The following is a 16,327-nucleotide window of genomic DNA, read 5'->3' as shown; positions in this document are numbered from 1 at the left end:
AATCCTCTGAACTGTAAGTGATTGTTTCTTCATAAGAGTTGCTGTGGTCATGGTGTCTTTTCACAGCAATAGAAACCCTAACTAAGACAATATATAAAGATAAAATCCTGCCAGCCAGCTTTTTATTCCTGTTGCCTTGCTCTTCTAATGCTATGCTTTTGGAACCAAAAGCCAATATGAAGCTTTTCTTCCTGAAGTTGTTTTTGTCGAGGTATTTTATGACAACAATGGCAAAGTAACTATTTATCTGGGTTCAGGTAACCCTGATATCATCTAATAAAGAACTCATTGCTCGATAGCAGTGAAATAGGCCACTGAATGTATTTGCTACCCTTGGAAAAAAAGTGGAAATTTTTAGTTTAATAAGGAAAGCACTCATAGTTGAGTTGCTTAGAACTAAAGGAAGGATGTACCTTCTATCTGAAAAGCTATGACGCAGTAATGTACACTAATGTGCCACTAATCCCTACATTGCAGAAGACAAAGGCAGAGTAGGGTAAAAGCATGACATTTCTAGGTAGAAGATGTGAACTAAAAGTGCATTCCATTGCTCCAAAGTGGAGATAACTCTTTAGCCCAGAATGCACTAAGCAATCCATGCTGAATGCTGGATAACAGGCATGGGCATCTACACCAGGATAACCCTCAAATTGAAACTATATCATCTCTTTTGGATTGACACAGAAAAATGGGAAAGAGACATGGAGTGAAGGTGAACAGCAATAGATAATATAGAATGGTGGTGGCAGGGCAGGGTGCATGAGTGTGTGTTTGTGTGAGAAAGAAAAAGAGATACACAGGAGCAGAGAGAAAGAGACAGAAGGAGTGAGACACAGAGAAAGGCATAGCGATCACACATAGAACTCAAAGGTATTTGAAAAGAAAGAATCATGGCATGGGTAGTAAATATTGAGACATTTAAATTATAATAAAAATGTAATTTGGTCAAATTAAGGCAACTGAGGTAATTAAAACTACACTTTTCTCTTTATTCCTTACATGTGTGGTAATATTTTTCTGCTTAGATGGTGATAAAAGTAGTTTAGCTTTTAGACATCTGCAAGTATATCTACGTCTATCTAATTCTCTGTCTGTCTGTTATCTATCATCTGTCTGTCATCTATTGATCCTCTAGGTAGCTAATATTGATTCACTTAAACTATGTCTGTATGTAAACATATTTAATTCAAGCATTTTTTCTGATGTTTTTTAAATTATTTGTGTCAATTAAAAAAAACAACAACAAACAAACACACAATAACCCCACATATCCTTGACTGATAGAGAGATGGCTCAGTGGCTCTTCCCCGGGATGCTCTTCCAAAGGTCCCAAGTTCAATTTTGAGCACATACATGGTGGCAGGAAGATGAGTCTAGCCTGGTCTACAAAGTGAATTCCAGAACAACCAGAGCTGCACAAATAAACCCTGTATTCAAAGCAAAAAACAAAAAAACCAAACAAACGAGGACTTTGAAAGAGATTCGGTTGTGTTAAAAATAACTGGATCGGGAGTCAAGGCATTTATTTCCTTCCTCTAAAGACTGCCTTAGCTGTCTGTTTTTCTAAACGTCAATTTCTTGATAAACAGCAGTGGGAGCTGAGAAAGCTTTGCGACAGTATGATGGACTGCTGTTATCAATCTGTGCTTGCCAAAAAACCAGAGCCTCCTTGAACTCATGTGTCTCACAAGCACATTCAATATTCATTTACTATGCTTCCACTGTGCGACCAAAATATCTGCTCTTTCTTTGTTTCTTTTTCTTTTCTTTTTTCTTTTTCTATTTTTTTTTTTTTTTTTGCAGTAGGAGGATTCAGAATCCCCTCCCAGACCCCACATAAGGTCTGCATTACTTAACTGCAGAGGCTGAACATTCCCAAAGGCTGAAAGGGAGGGAGAAATTGCATTACCAACTTCAGAACTCACAAATGTCTCTTGAGAATGTAGTTTGTTTGCCTAAATCACCATAAATGAATATAAATTTGAATATGTGACTTCATACTTAATATTTGCTTTTAATTTCATTTTATTAAAATTACTTTTTTTTCTTTCTGAGATAGGGTCTTTCTCTTGTTCTGACCTGGAACTTACTCTAATCTTCCTTTCTTAGGGTCTTGAGTCCTAGATTACAGGTGCATGTGACCATGTTCACATATTATCATTATTTTAGTATAGGGACTACATATATATAATATTAAATAAGTACTACTGTTCAGTGTGGTGTTTTGTTACACATGAATATTGTGTAAAGACTAAATCAACATATTAACATAATTTTCAGCCAACTTATGTTAGTCTTGGTGATAAGACATTAGAAATATATTCTCCATAATACCAAAATACACATTAACTGTGGCCACCCAACTGTGCAATAAATCTGTAAACTGAACTTTCCTGTCTAACTAAAATTTCCTTTGATGAGCATTCTTAAAAAGTTTTAATTAGCTCTCCATGACTGGGAGTTAGCCAGATGTGAAATTATTCAGAAATAAAACGAAAGGCTGAACTAGTCATCAGATGGCCAAAGGTGTGTAACTTCAGTATGAAATTGCTCCAAATAGTCTGACTGGCTGTGGCTACATTTCAGAACACAGGCTTCTCTGGAGGCCAACATCCAAAGCAATGGCAGATTCGGACTCCTGCTGTCTTCCAGCTCTTAGCTGATGCATACCTCCAGCCCCACAGGGATCAAAGGAAGACCTAAACAAAGGCAATTGCTGGAACTCTGAGTACTACTGCAAGTCTCCAGGATGGATTTGAGAAGAAGGAGTCCTAAGTTCTCTTTGCAATGTTCAAGCACATTATGTCTAAAAGAGGAAAATAACATTCATTCCAGCCTTTTGTTTTGATCAAAAGATATTCAAATGTATTATTTGCTGGACTTATTAGCAATAATGGATGCACTTGATGATGCTTTCAATTAGAATGTATTTATTATTATTGTGTGTGTGAGAGAGAGATGTGGAGTGACTGTGAACAGCATTTGTGTGGGGGACAGAAGACAGCCCAGTGGAGTCAGTTCTTCCCATTTTATCAAGGTCCTCAGGACAGAACTCAGGTTACCAGACTTGCATGCAAGCCTCTGTATCAGATGAGTCATTTTACCTGTCCTTGAGAACAATTTCAACCACATTGTCCCTGTGAATGATAACTTCCTAGAAGATAGCCTCTATCTTATTCTTAATGATAATTTAGGTTGGAATATTTGGAGATATTTTAGCCATATTCTCCTCAAAGGAAGAACTCTGTGTATAACTCAGACAAGACTATAACATATTGTCCTTGAAACACACGAAGACAACTGAAGTATCTTCTCACATTTTAAAATTAAATTTTAAAATTAGTATGTGCCCAAGATGTGTGAGGAGAGAAACAGAATTTCCACTACTGATTTTCCCGCTTTTATGTTCATTATTATTAAAACTGTACCAGAATTTATTTTGTATTTACAATGGCATAGCAAAGAAAACAATATAGAAAATCATAACCATTATGAAAATGTATAAGATAAGCATCTTAATATAGACTGAAGTTGTTTATACATGCCAAAAAAAGACATACACTCGCTTGATTTAGCCTGTGCTACTATTTTGGTAATAGTCAATAAACAGTTGAACCAAGTCTGTCTAGCCACAAGTTTTCTTGAAAATCGTTCTTTTTCAACATATGGCTTTATTTCTGATTCGGATTAATTTTAAAGAGTTTATTTAAACATGTATTTTTAAGATTTATTTTTATTGCTTTAATTATGTATTGGTATATCTATAAGTGAGTATTTATACCCAAGTACTGATATTCACAGAAGCCAAAGGTATTGATTTCCCTGAAGCTGGCTCTACTGAGGGTAGTGAGCTACCAGATATGGATACTGAGAAACAAACATCGGTGCTCTGGAAGAGAAGTGCTCTAAATCACTGATCCATCTCTCTAGCCCATTTAATGTATATATTGAAAGTTAAAATATATACATTCTTATTTTCTGACTGTTACTTTCCATAGTAGTACCCCTCTTCATACTTCAGTATATATGTATATATATACATATGGATATATATCCAAGTTTCATGTACTTAAATATATATATATATATATATATATATATATATCCAAGCCCTTTGTAATTTCAGAAAGTAACTAGACAGAATGATATACAGCTTTTGTTTTTTGTTTGTCTAAGACCATAGCCAATGCTCACATTATCGATAATAAAAGGATCACAGCTGACACACAGGTGATGTTTCTGATGCTGCTTTGCATGCTCTTCTGTATGAATTAGTTCTGGTTCTAGAAATAACATTTCTAAATGATTAGACTGGTAAGGAACAGTTTTGGAGCTAAAACTCTTTTCCAGCCTCATGTTTAAGGAGTGGTAAGTTTTCAGGACTTTATTTCCTTAGACGTTAGCCTAACTCAAATCATGAAGAATGATGTGAGGCCATTTATCTCATGAAATTTATGTACTTTTGACAGTTATATCCAGTATCATTCTGACTCAGATTCTTCAACCTATCATTACACAACTTAAAATAATCAGTTATCATTTAAGATGTGCTTAAAATAGTTAAAAAAAACATATTATCAAATTATTTTAACTTTAAAAGAAAATCAGGAGCTAGATATGACACGGTTGCCACACACACTTTGTTCCTCTTGTAGCGGACTCAAGTTTGGTTTCTAACACCCACATCAGGCTGCTATCAACTGCCTATAGCTCTAACTCCAGGGGCTCTAATGCTCTCTTCTGAGCTCCATGGGCAAAATGATCATGTGTGGCATACACACAGATACATAAATAGAATAGAGAAAAGCTTTTTAATATAGACAAATTGACATACTTTAGTATAACATGTTTTCTAAGCATCAGAATATTCTGCTATACATTGGAAAACAATATTTATCAATAAGGTTTCTCAGTTGATTTGCTATTATTTTACTAGATCCCTTTTCAGTGATAATTATCATGATGGATTATGACTACAAGTAAAATATTTCTTATTATGAAGAGTAATTACCTCTTAATTCTTATAAATTCTTTTTAATATGTTGACTTAGGAGAAATGTTAAATCAAAATATTAACTTCATATGAACTTTAAAACAGAATTGGCCTTAGCAATATGCTATCTTAGAGTTGGAAGGAAATTTTTTTAAAGCTTCCTTTGAAATCATTTCTTGGTATTTTACTTTTTTTCTCTCTGTTTCAAGTTTTAGTGAACTAGTTGCTGCTAAACACCATCTTCCCTTCTCCTAACCTCTACTTTTCTGCCTTCTCTCCATTGCATTATAACCCTTTTGAGACTCATAAACTTTTTATCTGTATCAAGTCAGATATGAATTTAAGAATCCTATGCATCATCTAAGAATAGTAATTAGAATATTTGCTAAATGTGGCTGTGTTAAGCATTACAGGTAACATAGAGGAAAATATGAATAGATGTAAAAGGAAATTTAAAAGAATAAATACACAACACAGATAAACTGTAGTAATTAGCACATGGAGGATATATTAATGGGATGAGATGGAATACTATGCACTAATTAATGCTATGCGCTAACAATACAAGAATTGGGATGATAGAATGATAAACTCAACACTTTTTTTTAATATGACAAGACCATTAAAATAACTAATAAACTTAAAGGAAATAAAAACAATTTATGATCAAAATAGATATTTCATTCATACAAACTAGGTAATGCAACCAGTAGGACTCAGTCTTATATGTTAAGAATATTCCCACACTGGATCTCTAAACCCATCCTTTCAGATTTGACTGGGTGAGATCAGGCCCATTTCAAAGGTTATCTACAGAGAAAGAAGGGCATGAAAATGTGTATAATCTATATTCCAGAAAGGAAAACTACAGAAAATCAGCCACATTGACTTCTCTCTGGACTTCGTGATCATACTCTCACCATGCCAACCCCTTCTACCTTCTTACTGTCTTATTCTATGGAGAGCTTCTTTTCCCAAAGATTCTTATACCTTCTCTCATGTCTCATGGTCCTTCACCTAGTGAAGAAATGCTAAAGGCTGCCCCATGTTGCTTTCTACACTCTTTCATAAAGGTTGACACTATCTTCTCAAAGGAGATGCATTCTCTTAGAGAGTAGAAAGTCTGTCATATAAATTTTTCCTTTAAGTACTATGAAGTGTGGGATCCACAGCAATTATTTGTAGATAAAAATCATTAAAACAAAAATCCAATTATTATCTCTTATTTATTAATTCAACTTTCATTGTATTATTATTATATTGTGTGTATATTGTGAGCATTCCTATGTATGTGGAGGTCAGATGACAACTTGAAAATTCTCTCCCACCACCATATGGGTCCCAGGATATGGATGAAACACAGGTCTTCATGCTCTGGATACATTGCCAAGTCACCTCTTTGTTTTTAATGACTCAATAATTTATACATGCACACATATTCACACACACATATTTATAACTGTTGTTTAATTTATTGACTTTTTCTCCATGGCCTTTTAAGCTTTCTTTTCTTAAAAAAAAGTTTATTTTATGTATAGGTGTTTTGTCTACATGCATGTATGCCCAAAAATCAAGCACATGCCTGGTGTATACTGAGGGAAGAAGAGGACATCAGAACCTCTGGAACTGGAATTACACAGTTGGAAGCCAACATGTAGATGACTGAAATCAAACCCAGTTTCTCTGGAAGAGCATCCAATGCTCTTAACCACTGAGCCTCCTTAGTATATAATCCATTAGCACCCTGTAGTAGTTTGAATGTAACTGACCCCATAATCTCATGGGGCATGGCACTATTAGAAGGTATGGCTTTATTGGAGAAATTATGGCATGGTAGTGGTAAGCTTTAAGGTCTCATATATGCTCAAGCTACGACTACCCAGTATGTCAGTCCACTTCCTGTTGCCTTCTGATGTACCCTGCACAATGTCTGCCTGTAGGCCACCTTGCTCCCCACCCTGATGAAAATGAACTAAATCTCTGAAACTGTAACCTGTCACCTCAATTAAATGTTTTCTTTTATAAGAGTAGCCAGGGTCATGGTGTCTCTTCACATCAATAGAAACTCTAACACTCACCCATAACAGGCTGGCTCCTCCTACATCAAACATCAATCAAGAAAATGCCTTTCAGATAAGCCCACAGGCCAATTCAATAGTGATAATCTTTCGCTTGAGGTTTTCTCTTCCCTAGTGACTCTGGGATGTATCAAGATGACAATGAAACTAACCAGCACAGACACAAACAATTATAAACATATTCACAGCAATCCATGAGATTCAAGCCTAAATAATTGCCTTGAAGCAAATAAAAACCCAGGAACAAGAGTACTCACTGCAGAATCTTAACAAATCTTTAGGATCTAACACTGAGGAGATTTATCATAAAACACAAAGAGACAGAACAACACCAAAGTCATTCTATGAAGACAAAACTAGATAACATACAATATAGAAACATATAGTCCAATTTACCAGATAAATATTGGTGAAATTTTCCCAAGAAAACATTTGCAAAACAAATTCACAAATACATTACGAAACTAATACTTATCCGGGCTAGTTTTAAGTGTCAACATTCATAACCTAGAGACAATTGAAAGGTAAGCTTGGGTTGAGGAACTATTTAGATCAAGTTAGTATGTGTGCCAGGATGTGAAAGACTGTCTTGGCTGTTAATAGATATATGAGTAGTTCCAGCCTACTGTGGGCATTACCATTCCATAGACAGGTGGTCATGTACTACATATGTAAAATCTAGCTTAGCATAAGTCTGTCTTGCAGCCAGCAAGCACCATCCTTGGTGATTCCTCACTTTGATTGTGAAGTGATTTCCTTGGACAATGGGGTGTGGAGGAGCAATCCAGCCTACCTTCAGTTCTTCCTTGAGTTCTTCCCTTAACTTCCTTCCATAATGGACAGTGACCTAGACTTGTAAGAAGAATGAACCCATTCCTCCTTTAAGCTGCTTTAGATCATGGTGCTTTATCACAGCAAAAGACAAAAAACAAAACAAAACAAAAACCTAGAACAACATACCATGACCAAGTAACTTTCATTCTAAGGCTACAATATAAGTTCAGCAGTATACTAAAGCATAAATAAAATGCAACATATCAGAGACAAAAATCACATGAACACATCATACAGACAAAGCGATCAAGCTTTGACATGATAATAGCTCTGAAGAAACTAGGAATAGAAAGAATGCCCTTCAACACAAAAAGAGTGTATGTAAGACTACACCCAGTCCTATGCCAAATGGGGAAACTGAAAGCTTCTCTGTTAAAATCAGTAAGAAAACAAAACTATTTCTCCAGCTTTGTTCAATGCTATGCTCAAAAGTCAGTAATAGCAGTAACACCAGAGAATAAAATCAAAACAAATTAGGAAGAAAAAAACTAAAAGCATTCCTATAGTTGGTCACAAAATCTGATTCCTAGAAGGCTCTAATATCTAAGACAGAAAATTCTTAGATCTGATAAACACTTTTAACTAGGGAGGTTTCTCAATTAGAAAAATGTTCTCCTTGCTAACATGAGGCCCCGACTTTAGATTCCTAATATCCATGTGAAAAACAGCTCGGGAAAGAACACACATGAATTCTAGGGTCAGAAGGAAACAGAATGATTTCTAGAGCTTGCTGGCCATCCAGACTAGAAAACTGGTGAGCTCCAGAAACAGGGAAGTAAACTCATCTCGAATATAAGGTGGAAAACAATTGTGGAAGAAGACAACTGATGTCAATCTGTGGTCTACCGAGAGAGGGGGAGAGAAAGAGGAGAGGGAGAGTTTAAACTAACTTAGGTACTCTTCCTTGCAATCTGCCTCACCCTGAAAAGTGGATGGGGTTAGGGTGGGGAGAACATGGGAGAGCGGTAGGACAGGAAGGAGAGGAAACTGGAAATGGTATGTAAAATAAGATTGTTTTAAAAATAAAATAAAATAGAAAATAAAACAAAATTAACTTAACCAGAAAGAGAATGTGTAATTAACTTAACCAAGGGAGTGAAAGACTTCTACAATAAATCTTCAAAATATAGAACTAATTAAAAAGATACTAAACCAATAAAATGGATATGTTACCAAAACCAATGTATAGATTCAATACAATCATCATAGAAATTCCAATGAATTCTCAAATGACTAGAAGAAGAGGCAACCCTAAGGCTCATATGGAGCACAAAGATTAGCAAAAGCAGCATAGCAATGTTAAACAGCAAGGGAAATGCTAGAAACACTGAAGGACCTGCTCTCAAATATCCTATAGGATTATAACCAAACCAGCATGGCTATGAAAGAAAAATAGCAATCCAGACCAAAGAAATGGAATGGAGGCCCCCGTAAGAAACCCCAGAGCCAAGCCGGGCAGTGGTGGCACACGCCTTTAATCCCAGCACTCGGGAGGCAGAGGCAGGCGGATCTCTGTGAGTTCGAGGCCAGCCTGGTCTACAAGAGCTAGTTCCAGGACTGGAACCAAAAAGCTACGGAGAAACCCTGTCTCGAAAATAAAAAAAAAAAAAAGAAACCACAGAGCCACTATCAGCTGTCCCTGACTAAGGTATAAAAGAAACAAACATTAGACAAAATTGGCACCTCTACAGCAAATGTACTAGGGAAATTCGGCATTATCATGGAAAAAAACTGAACCTGCCCATGAGGGGAAATGATGGGACAGGTGAGAAGAGCATTTAATCCATATCTTGTAAGACCCCAACCCCAATTCTCTACCTATACTATGGCTGAGTTATAGATACATGCACAGCAATAGAGAGGTTGCTGGCGAGCACTAGAATGCAGAACAAAATTAATTATTCATTACTTACAAAAGTTGTGTTTTCCAATAACAATGTGGTAGCATTTGTTTCTGTATTCAGTTTAATAACGTGTCCATTGTCGGTTTTATATACCACATCTGTATCTGCAACAACAAAGACATCCAAAATTGGCAAATGCATCAGGATAATGAAATATCTGTAAGGGAGAAAATGTGTATTATAAACACACATTAGAAGCGCCATTGTCAGCCTTCAATAACCCCAACAGATTTTTGCACTTGGCTCACATTAATCCTCCGGAAGTATCAGGAAACCTGCCTAACACATGCTTCACTGTGCAATGAACATAGGTTAGTGAGAGGGTTACTCATTTTCATGGCTTAGCAAATAGAAATTAATTAAAATATAGGCAATCTGCCACCCAATTTGAAAGGAAGGAAGAAGAAAGAACACCCTCCAGCTCCTAGAGGAAGTCATTTTTTTTTTATCTACAATCCAGTGTTTAACTGACAGGTGCTGCTGATTTACAGTAATTTCACAATGCTAAGTCAGCCCATGCAGAACTACCCTTCTGCAGACTTGGGCCTCTTTCCAGCCTCTGGCTCCATATGATTCCAACTCAGCTGCATCCTCTTGGGGTCAGAGAATCCTTTCCCTGGTATTTTACTAGATTTTTTTTTATGAGTGCAGAACAAAATCACCCAGGATATTATTATATCATCCAGTCCATTTTGAGAACTTTAGAAAATGACCTTTATTTAAAATAGTTTTGCTCCTAGGTAACTTGTATGTATTTGTTGGTTAATTTTTATTAGCTTGACACATTAGTAAATATAGGTTTAAAAAGGTGATTTTTATTGTGGAATTGTCTCTCTGAGATTTGCCTGTGGAAATCTCCAGTAGACTAGGCTCTCCCGTGATGTGGGATTTCCCTCTATATTTGGTGATTACCATTAATCAATAAAGAACTGCTTTGAGCCTTTTGCAGAGCAGAGCTAGGTGGGAAGGACTGGACTGAATGCTGGGAGAAAGAAGAGTGGAGTCACAGAGAATCCATGCAGCCCTGTTGGAGCCAGATGGAACTTTTCCTGGTAAACTACAGCCTCATGGTGATACACAGATTAACAGAATTGGGTTAAATTAATATCTAGGCGGTCAAGCAGTGATTTAATTAATACAGTTTCTGTTTGATTGTTTTGGGGCTGAGTGGCCAAGAACCAACAAGCCGCCTCCTTGCTACACTCCTCCTCCCACATCAATCATCAATCAATAAAAAAAAATGCCCCACAGGGCTTCTGAAATCAACTACCAATAAACTGGTTCTTTATATCATTTATTTTTCCTATAAACATTGTATCCATGCACAACAAAAGACATATTCATAGTAAGATTAAGCATTCATGGGGTATTTTTTATTCCTTTTGGTGCATCTATTCCTTCTTCCTACAAACTGTAAAAGGCAAGGCAGACTAGGTGTGTTCCTTGCTTGATCTTTTTCACTGATCTGTTCTCCTGTTTTCTTGTGCTCAATGACCAAGAGCTTGATTAAATAACTTCACTCCTATCCCACCCAGTATTTTTCCCTTTGATAGATGAACTCTAAACACTTTGATTTTCATGAGCAAATCACCATAGACTGTAAGAAAGAACTAAATAGCATGCCCTCAACGAATGACTCCATAGACTTTTACTGCACCAGTAGTGATTCCTGTACCCTTGCACACACTCCTCTTATATCAAAGAAATAAATACAACAGCCAATTCCCCAAAGTGGTTTACCTCTCAGAAAGCAAACAAAAAGGGGAATGTTAAACATGGATGATTTCTGAGGTCCTAGAGATTAAGGAGATCTGAGAGTGTATTTCTACTCTGAACAGTCCCATGTCAATGGAAGGGAGAACATAATTCATGCTATGCGGTCTCTCACGGAGAAAACCCTAAGTAGGGCATGAGGGATTTTTAATTAAGGATACAGGTAGGAATATTAATCATTATTTCTCTTAGAACCAAAGTAGAAGGAAATGAAGCTTGATAAGATAAGGAATACACTTACCATTGATTACTTTAAAGTCAATTTTGTTGGATAATTGGATTTGAGATTTGTGAATACTGTTAGCCCTTCATACCATGCCCACAAATTTTTACACCTGGTCTTCACGTTTTATTAGAGGAAAAACTTTTCTTTTTAAAATCCTCATGTAATTCTTTAGCTCAATATAAAATAAAGATCTCATGAAATCATACAAAAACAGTTAATATCTGTCTGTGTTCATTGGTTTTTCAAGCCATTCTTTCTAATCTAGTTTTCTGGTTCTTACATTCCTCCTCACTTACTTATAATCGCTGAAGAACCCACTGGCTGCTTTCAGAACTTCTCTTGCTAGATTAATAAGTAACACAGTGACAAAAAGCATTTCTAAACTGCCTCATTCCTTGCTTGATATTAGAAAATGAAATATGAGTGGCTCATCAATGAGTGGAGTACCTTAACATGGGAAGATTAAGCTAGGTATGCTTCAAGCACCCTTAAAACACCGCTTTATATATGCTTCTGTGGTACCTTGATTAAATAATCTTTCCTTCTTTTCAGCTCACTGAAGTCTAAGAGCCAATTATCCTAAACAATTCAAACTCAATCAGATCCCTAAAAGGAAAATGTTTGACACTATAGCTTCACTTTCTATTCCCCCAACCTAAGTGCTTCCATTTGCAGTCTCTAAAACTCATAAACAAACATGGCTGTCACATCGGCCCAATCCTTTTTCCCACTATAATTTAAATAACAAAAAGAAATACATAGCAAAAGCTGGAGAGATTGCTCAGCAGTTAAAAGTTTATGCTTCTCTTTCAGAGGACCCTGGTTCAGCTCCCTCAATCACAAGGCACTCGCAAGTATAACTCCATGTCCAAAGGATCTGGGTCCCATGGACACCACATGTGTATAGTGCACAGCAAACCACCCATAGACATAAAAGTAAGACATTTTTTAAAAAAGAAATTTATACCAGTATATTCTAGTTTAGGACTTTCTAGGTAAAAACCTGCAATTTCTACCTCTTCCACTCAAAGTCAAGAGCAAACATTTCATATAGTTTTGTTTTCAATGTGATAAAAGATTATGATCCCAGCATGGGAAATAATTTGGTTATAAAATTGAATAAAATATGCCTCAAACATCATACTGAAAGAACTTCCCTGGCTATTGAAACTCCAATCTCAATAAAGATTCATATCACCCAGTGATGGTCTATATTGCTTGTCAGATTGACAGGATCTAGAAATACCTTAGAGGCAACACTCAGTGAGGAATTTTCCAGATTAGGTTAGTTGAAGTTGTGAGGACTCACCATTCCAAAGGTTTAAGATTATATTAAAAATTAAAAGTTAGCTGATCCTAAGAATTCATTCTTTCTGCATTCTGACTAGGTGTCAAGAATAGACTCAGCTCCCATGACTGCATCTTCTCCATCATGACAGATTGCATCCCCTGTAATGCAGGTTAGAATAAGGGATCCTTATGGAGTTTGATAGCCATTTGGGCAAGAAACTGCTCTTGCTTGGACTATTGCATAAACTGGACGCAGAGAACCTGCAGAGAGAGAACTACTGAACTTGCCTATAGGTGGGATGGTCTTTAGGGGTTCCTGACTCATGAAAGAGTCTCCGAGACATTCTGCAGGACACAGCAGATAGTGACTGAACTGTCTTTGAAATTTCCTACTTCATGGAAGAGTCTGCTGAATACTATGGGCCTGTAGGCCAAAGATGGATGCCCCAACAGTACAGAGGAACTTTGGGTGACTGTCCAGGCAGTGAGATGTCTCTGTCATTTCTAGAGTTTTGGATTTCTTGTTTGCTTAGGTAATATTATATCCTTCTGGAGTCTTTGATGGAATTGAAGAATGGATAGATAGTTATAGTTTTCCATTGTTATGAAAAAAGATAAAATAGATATAAATATTGTAACTGTAATTCTTGCTTTATAACTTATTATATATAATCTTACTATGTTAAAGTGAAAGCCTTTCTTTTTTTGTTTAAACAGAAAAGGGGGAAATGATGGAGGAGGGTCATCTTGCTATCTGTTGTTTCATTGGTTAAGTAATAAAGAAACTGCTTGGTCTCTGATAGGACAGAAAATTAGGTAGGCGGAGTAGACAGAACAGAATGCTGGGAGAAAGAAGCTGAGTCAAGGAAGTCACCATGATTCTCCCACTCCAGACAGATGCAGGTTGAGATCTTCCATGGTAAGCCACCTCGTGGGCACACAGATTATTAGAAATGGGTTAGATCAATACGTAAGAGCTAGCCAATAAGAGGCTGGAACTAATGGGCCAGGCAGTGTTTAAAAGAATACAGTTTCCGTGTAATTATTTCAGGGCTAAGCTAGCCTAGTGGCAGGACGCAGCCCACCGCTCCTTACAACAGATAGTGAAGGCTTGACTTGTGGGGTTTTAAGGGGAACAGGGATGCTCAAGTAACTAAACTAAGAGCCATTCTTTCAAATATGGACAAAGGATGTGGTTAAATTGTGCCCATGCCCTGAGAACTTGTGTGAGGCTGAATTTTAAATAAGTGAACTCATTGTTTGGAAGAGGAAATGTTAAGATAACATTGCATTCAGGCTGTGGCATGCTAAGGATCACTGCTTTTTATATCTATAGTGGGATAGAATGAAGAGAAATTTTAAAAAGTCAGGTTTTTCTAGGAAAGAAGTCTGAACACATTCAAAGTCACAGATATGTCTGCACCAAGTTTAGGGAAGGCAACACAGCTGCATGTTTCCCTCTCCTTGGGGACAGTTTATGAGTTGTGGAGAGAGAAAACCAGGAACTGGCTCGTCCTCCCCTTCTGTGCCAAGGGGAGAATGGAGCAACGGCGAAAAGAATGCCACAAATTTTCTATATTCTTGAAGCGTTTTTCTGCTTGAGTCTTCGTTAAGCTGGCTGGATCCCTCACTAATTTCCAGTAGTGGCATGGAGCTTTGATTGGTACAATGTTGCCCACCTGGCAGCGGCCTCTGAGGGGCAGCGAGGGTCAAGGATGATTTGCTATCTTCCATAGCCATTTAAAAAAATTAATTATTTGTGGCTAGAAACCAATTATGAGTGAGTACATCCCATGTTCATCTTTTTGGGTCTGTGTTACCTCACTCAGGATCCTACTTCTTGTTCTGGCTTTGTGGGGGCCTATCCAGTTTGTATGTTCACCTTCCTAGACCAGGATGGAGGGGGGAGGACTTCGGACTTTCCACAGGGCAGGGAACCCTGACTGCTCTTCAGACTCGAGAGGAAGGGGGAGGGGGGGTGGGTGGGAGGAGTGGGAGGCTGGGAGGAGGCGGAAATTTTTTTTTCTTTCTCAATAAAAAAAACAATAAAAAAAGAAAAGAAAACCATATCGCACATAGGAAAAAAAATTAAAAAAAATTAATTAGTCGGGCACTACCCTTCCTATAAATTGGATTAAATTATTCACTGTCTTCCTATTGAAATAAAACCAAACTCTTTGGCCTCCGGGCACTGAAAAAAAAACCAAAGTCACAGATAATAGGAATGGTGTACCAGAGTGAGAGTGCACCAGTTAAAAATCTGAATTCAAAGGAAACAAATCCCTTTGGTAGGGGACATCCTGAACTGAAATATTACCTGCTCAAAAAAAAAAAAAAAACCAGCCATCTAGGCAGAAAGAAGCTACTTTTGTCTGGTGGGGACAAGGCTATATGCCATCCTGACAGGAGAATATGACATCACCATCAAGGGAACACTCGACTAACAGACACAAAAGCTGTAAGAGTAGGGGATCATAGAGGCATACACAGAATGCTTCCCAAAGGCTGCTGAGAACACTTATATGTTATAGAATTAGATTCTCTGAAAGGATTCACTGGAGTGGGCTGGCACTGCAAGAAGTTATCAAGACAAAGCCTGAGTTGAAATGTAGACACTAGACTGTCAATAATACCATAATCATGGGAGGTTACTGAGAAAAGCTGAAGGCATGGAAGAAAGTTGAAAGTTGACCCAAGAGAGATACTATGTGTGACGGACTTATCAGAGTTAGATTGAAGAGGTGACCTAAGCCTTTTGGAGCACAGACAATTCCTTCATGAGTCTGAAGTATTTAGAGTTTTCCCTGTTTGGTTTGGTTCTTGCTTGTTTAATCTTTCCTTGCCTTTTTTTTATTCCACCCTGTGCAGTGGGGATGTTCATCTATGCCATTGCATATTGAAACACTGTAACTTGCTCTTGATTCTATAGCTCAGGTTTAAAAGACTATTTTAAACTCCTTATATGACCTATACTCCTTAATGTATTCCACAATATATAAACAGAAGAGTCATTGCCAAATTCCTTTTATGAAGCTACAGTTACCCTGATACAAAAACCACACAAAGACCCAACCAAGAGAGAGAATTACAGGCCTATCTCACTCATGAATAGCGAAGCAAAAATTCTCAATAAAATACTGGCAAACCGAATCCAAGAACACATTAGAAAAATTATCCATTATGATCAAGTAGGCTTCATCCCAGAGATGCAGGGCTGGTTCAACATACG

At 37.1% G+C, this 16,327-nt stretch overlaps 1 protein-coding gene across 3 annotated transcripts in view; it reads right to left on the bottom strand.

Annotated features, from left to right (window-relative positions):
* Positions 1 to 16,327, bottom strand: part of Dpp10 (dipeptidyl peptidase like 10) — a 1,582,239-nt gene that overhangs the window by 378,251 nt on the left and 1,187,661 nt on the right. For all 3 annotated transcript variants that reach the window (XM_005348249.3, XM_005348248.3, XM_026779943.1), the window contains exon 4: positions 9,819 to 9,913. In XM_005348249.3, coding sequence (XP_005348306.1) covers positions 9,819 to 9,913 — 95 coding nt within the window. The remainder of the gene's footprint in view (positions 1 to 9,818; positions 9,914 to 16,327) is intronic.

Source organism: Microtus ochrogaster, chromosome 6, assembly GCF_000317375.1.
Source record: "Microtus ochrogaster isolate Prairie Vole_2 chromosome 6, MicOch1.0, whole genome shotgun sequence".
Lineage (NCBI taxonomy): Eukaryota > Metazoa > Chordata > Mammalia > Rodentia > Cricetidae > Microtus > Microtus ochrogaster.
This window is presented reverse-complemented; position numbering and strand designations above follow the sequence as displayed.